Here is a 5,862-nt window from a genome sequence, read left to right on the forward strand (position 1 = left end):
CGCGGTTTTGCGGTCACAGAACCAGCGAAGGCCTGTCTATCGGTGCGGTGTTCGACCTCTCGCTACGCTCCGTCACTGCGCGCTAGCAGCCGACATCTGAAAAACACTTCTCTCTCGATTCGCCACAATTACACAGCAGGCAAACACCGAGCTCCTAAAAGCTTTCTCCGCCGCGCATCGGTAACTTGATTAGGCCTGCCTTCGCGCGAGCATGCGCAAATGAGTCACCGGGCTAGCGGCGGCCGACGTACAAGACAGACGAAGAAATTGCGTGCGCCGTGGCAGTCGACCGACGTGGCGCCATCTATCGGCCGGCACAGGCACTACGCGCGTGTTGTCCACTCGGCTGGCAGGCAGCGCGCGTCAATCGTCTGCGTAACGCTAGAGCAAAGAACACGCGTCGATTTTATTCTCTTCGGCTACCGGCTATGAGTCAGCCAACAGCAGCAGCATCGACGGCGGCGGAACCGTAAATATTTTCCAGCCTCTTTCGACGAGCTGGCGCGAGTATATACAGCTTCGGCGTACAACCCACGTGCCGCACTTCTGCCGCGGCGCGCGCAACCATACTGTGAGCACGCGCCTGCTGTAAAACACGAAGCTGCTTCGACGGGGGATCCGCAGCAGGAGCGAGAGAGCGGGCTGGTGTTGATAAGTGTGTGTGCGGTGCTCGCTTAGCCCTTTGGCCTCTCACGAAGTGATGTATCACTGAAGACGAGCGAGTTCGCAAGACGGCGATCTCAGGAGTAGCTTGCAGGATGCTAATATGAGGCTCTCGGTGCCTAGCGCGGCGACGCAACGCGTGGTCGAGTAGAGCGAGAGAGGTGGAGAAGGGAAGAGAGAGAGAGAGAGGGGCAGAGACAGAGAAAGAGAGAGAGAGGGGCAGAGACAGAGAGAGAGAGAGAGAGCAATATAGATAAAGAGCGGGAGATACGACAATGGCTCGTGCGCTGTTCCCGTTCACAGCCAACACACGTTCATTCCAGTTTATCTCGCCGTACACCGGGAGGCAGGATCATTGTGAACATATCTGAACGGTCGGGATGAACGTACTCGGCCTTCTACTGCTGGCGGTTCTACACGGTAAGAACCTTCGTATGGTGACGACGAATACGATGACGACGATGACGATGATAAGAATGATGATGGCGAGTGATATGACAATGACGGTGACGATTCGAGGGACGCTCATGGACATACATGATGTGTTTCAGTAGTGATGCGTTGCTGATTGCAGGAGATTGGCTTCCGCTACGGTTTTAATTCTAGCGTTTACTCTGTTGCTTTTTGTTGGTTAAATTTCAGCTGCTGCTAACGTCATCGTCGTCATCGTCGACGTCGTCGTTGTTTTTGTTTTTGTTTTTATTGTTGCTTTTTGTTGCTCGTCCTTATTGTTATTTTTGTTGTGGATCTTCTTCTTCTTCTTTTTCTTCTTCTTCTTCTTCTTCTTCTTCTTCTTCTATCTCTCATACCAGAAAATAGCTACATGGGGTTTGGTTGGTAATATACCGCAGTACGCCTAAGAAGATACTGCGTGAACTATTCACTCCATGTAGTGTAGCGACACAACGCCGCAATTACCGCACTAACAACCGCAACTACGCTGTGACCTTACATAGCGCGAGGATAAGCACGAATCACGAATAACAGTAATCACGCAGAATCATATCAATTACCAAAATGGCCAATTAAATATTCCCATAATAAGACCGAGAGTAAGGGATTTGTCGAGTGGCTGACTGGCTGACCGACCATTCAAGAGACTGGCCACACGAAGTCTAGCATGGGGATGTAGTCGTGCTCACGTTTAACGCTGCAAACCTTATAACAGTAGCATTCAATCTTGTCACCACAACCACCGATGCCCTTTTCCGCTACAGTAATGCCGGACAGATATGCCACTGACTGTGTATTTAAAATGGCTCACAGAGGACATTCAGCATAGAACAAATCTAATAACTAGTAGAATGAAATCTAATTGTAATCTTAAATATAATTGTATGAAATCTGCAAATGTGCAATGTGCATGCTAAATGCTGACGTGATAAATCGCTGCAATCTCATTGGATAACGCAGTTTAGCGTGGGCAAAGGCACTATCGCTTGCGCGACGCATTGTTATTATAACGCATTGTGTTACGTCACGAATCTTCTGCGTCTGGGCGCACAAGATTTTTGGAATTAATGGCGATTGTGTTTGGTCGAGCGTTTTGTTACATCGAATGCACGGCAAATTAGGGAGTATAAAAAGGTATATACGCATGAAAAGTAGATTGCTAGGCTAGTCATGTGATGCACTAAAAACATTAATGCTGCTGTTGGGGGCACTATGCTCTCATAGTGTTGCTGTGGAAGGAATAGTGCCCTCGCTACCGCTCGGGCAGATTCCTTCCCTCAGCAACACTATGAAGCATAGTGCCCCCAACAGCAGAGCGCATTAATTATAAGTATTGTGCTCAACGAGTCGGTTTATATTTTTCTTCGCTCGCATGGAAGTGAATCGCTGCCCTCGTATGCGTTGTATAGCCGCTAGCTTTGTAATACAAGCTCGATCCAACACGGCGTAATTTCTCAAAGCTGAAGTCTGTCATTCGGTCGTAAATATAAGGACATGCGAAGCAAAGCGCACCCATCGTTTATAAGCGCCACTCGTCTATTTCATGCACAGGATGTGAGCGCAATCAATCTCAAAAATAAATTTCCGAAAGGAACTAAGGCCAATTCGGCTATTACGTGCGTGCGTGCTGCGTGCGTCGGCATTGCGCGCGGCTGGGTATGCGTGCGTGCGTGCGTGCGTGCTGTGCGCGCGCACGTGCGTGCATTGAGAACGAGTTTGCAGCCGTAGGGCTATGCTAGGTCTGTGTTGCCTCGCGCGTGGCGCGTGCTGTGACTATGGTACTGTATGTGCGGGTATGTGTTAAGTATCAGGAGTAGATAGATAGGGATTACTACTCCCTATTATCTACTCGTGGTAAGTATGTATGTTCATGTATTTTGACAGACATGGGGTACAACGTGCACTCTTAATAGTGCAATTCGTTCTGTTTCAGTTTCGTTGTGGTTTAAGGAGAGCAGCATTAGTGCAATCGTGAACGAACACAGGCATCTATTCGCCGACAGGAACTACTAGGAGTTACGTGGAAAAGACATGTCGCGGCGCAGAGAAAAGAGATACAGGGGATAAGGCGGGCAATGCCCATGCCAGGACACCTGCTAGGAGGTAATTGAGGGGCGCACTCAGTATAGGCCAAGCATATCACTTGTTCGAAAATTATAAATGACATCCGTTTTGTTATACCTCAGTTAGCGTCAATTACCTCAACCGCTTCTTACAGCCTTTATCGACAAATGGCGTTCACGAATCAAAACAGCCTTAAAAATGAGTTTCTCACATTAATAAGGGCCACGCGGAGTTTCATGTTTGCAGTAAAACTACCATGCGTGGAACCAAATTCAAGCTAATAAATTAGACATTAGATCCAGCGAAATCGTAATTCATTGAGAAAACAACTAGGCGAATTGCGCGCGAACTTGGTTGTTAATGAAAATCGTTCTCCTATTTAGGTTTAGTGCAGTTGGTTATTTACTAAACTATTCCCAATACCCATTTATCACTATTTTGAATTTCTCAGGACATTAGCCAGTTGGGAGTAGCCTAGGATAGGCAAAGATTTCACAAAACGTAAAAACATTCTTAACGAAATTGAAAACGGTTATACGACTTCGATTCTTAACACCAGCAGGCGTTTGTAAAAAAAAAATATCACGCTTGAAAGCTCTCCTAAAACCCTAAATAAATTAATTAAACCATCGGAAGTCATTAAATTGTTATAAACACTAAACATAGGTGTGTTATAAGTGCCTGGGAACATCATAAATTTTCTTCGGACACCGAATGACACTAAACCCTCGAAGGGCCTTTTCTAAAATAACATTTCCACTGAGAATCGCCAGACTACACGCTAAAATTTTCGATGAAAGCTTCTGCCTATTAAGTGGCATTATGGAAATCAGAGTACGTACGGCCTGGTTACTTAACCTGTATTATCATGGATCGTTATTATGTTTTTGGGCGTTTACTCTAGTGAACCTTACTCTTGGTTATTTCTTCTTACTATCGTGTGCGTTCTTTTCCTGCTGGCCTAATCTCACTTCTCTGCTGAGCATAGAATATCACGTGGGTGCACAGCATGCGGCATAATGTGTTACTACGCTACGTGTATCGGGAAAATATCCCGAAAGTTCTACGGTGTCCTAGATGCACTTCTAGCAGCACTTACATATTTCCCGTACACACTGTGTTTACACTCGTACACGTAACATTCGTGTAATTCGCCAAAATCGCGGTTTTGCGGTCACAGAACCAGCGAAGGCCTCGTCTATCGTGCGGGTGTTCGAACTCTCACTACGCGCTCCGTCACTGCGCGGCTTAGCAGCCGACATCTGAAAACACTTCTCTCTCGATTCGCCACAATTACACAGCAGGCAAACACCGAGCTCCTAAAAGCTTTCTCCGCCGCGCGATCGTAACTTGATTAGGCCTGCCTCGCGCGAGCATGCGCAAATGAGTCACCGGGCTAGGCGGCGCCGACGTACAAGACAGACGAAAAATTCGCGTGCGCGTGGCAGTCGACCGACGTGCGCCATCTATCGGCGCGCACAGGCAATACGCGGTGTTGTCCACTCGGCTGGCAGGCAGCGCGCGTCAATTCGTCTGCGTAACGGTAGAGCAAAGAACACGCGTCGATTTTATTCTCTTCGGCTACCGGCTATGAGTCAGCCAACAGCAGCAGCATCGACGCGGACGCGAACCGTAAATATTTTCCAGCCTCTTTCGACGAGCTGGCGCGAGTATATACAGCTTCGGCGTACAACCCACGTGCCGCACTTCTGCGCGCGCGCGGCAACATACTGTGAGCACGCGCCTGCTGAGTAAAACACGAAGCTGCTTCGACGGGGGACCACAGCAGAGCGGAGAGCGTGCCGTGTTGATCAGTGGTTGTGTTGCGGTGCTCGCTTAGCCCTTTGGCCTCTCACGAAGGTGATGTATCACTGAAGACGAGAGGATTCTTCGCAAAGACGGCGATCTCAGGAGTAGCTTGCAGGATGCTAATATGAGGCTCTCGGTCCTTAGCGCGGGCGACGCAACGCGTGGTCAGTAGAGCGAGAGAGGTGGAGAAGGAAGAGAGAGAGAGGAGGGCAGAGACAGAGAAAGGAGAGAGAAGGGCAGAGACAGAGAGAGAGAGAGAGAGAGAGCAATATAGATAAAGAGGCGGAGATACGACAATGGCTCGTGCGCGTGTTCCCGTTCACAGACCAACACACGTTCAATCTCATTTATCTCGCCGTACACCGGGAGCAGGATCATTGGTGAACATATCTGAACGGTCGGATGAACGTACTCGGCCTTCTACTGCTGGCGGTTCTACACGGTAAGAGAACCTTCGTATGGTGACGACGAATTACGATGACGACGGGACGATGATAAGAATGATGATGGCGAGTGATATGACAATGACGGTGACGATTTCGAGGGAGCGCTCATGGACATACATGATGTGTTTCAGTAGTGATGCGTTGCTGATTGCAGGAGATGGCTTCCGCTACGGTTTTAATTCTAGCGTTTACTCTGTTGCTTTTTGTTGGTTAAATTTCAGCTGCGCTAACGTCATCGTCGTCATCGTTCGACGGTCGTCGTTGTTTTGTTTTTGTTTTTATTGTTGCTTTTTTTGCTCGTCCTTATTGTTATTTTTGTTGTGGATCTTCTCTCTCTTTTTCTTCTTCTTCTTCTTCTTCTTCTTCTTCTCGCTCTTCTTCTCTTTTTCTTCTTCTTCTTCTTCTTCTGTCTTCTTCTTCTTCTTGT

General features: G+C 48.0%; 1 protein-coding gene across 2 annotated transcripts in view; it reads left to right on the forward strand.

Annotated features, from left to right (window-relative positions):
- The first annotated feature begins 552 nt into the window (after positions 1-552).
- The window catches only part of LOC106821467 (acetylcholine receptor subunit alpha-like), a 45,192-nt gene continuing 39,882 nt past the window's right edge, over positions 553-5,862 (forward strand). Inside the window, exon 1 of one of the 2 annotated variants that reach the window (XM_014826289.1) lies at positions 553-1,083. In XM_014826289.1, the coding sequence (XP_014681775.1) occupies positions 1,044-1,083 (40 nt within the window). In that variant the 5' untranslated portion in view covers positions 553-1,043. Of the gene's footprint in view, positions 1,084-5,358; positions 5,432-5,862 lie in introns of those variants that run through there. The other variant, XM_014826290.1, reaches the window with a different exon arrangement.

The sequence above is a fragment of the Priapulus caudatus genome, unplaced genomic scaffold, assembly GCF_000485595.1.
Source record: "Priapulus caudatus unplaced genomic scaffold, Priapulus_caudatus-5.0.1 Scaffold74, whole genome shotgun sequence".
NCBI lineage: Eukaryota > Metazoa > Priapulida > Priapulimorpha > Priapulimorphida > Priapulidae > Priapulus > Priapulus caudatus.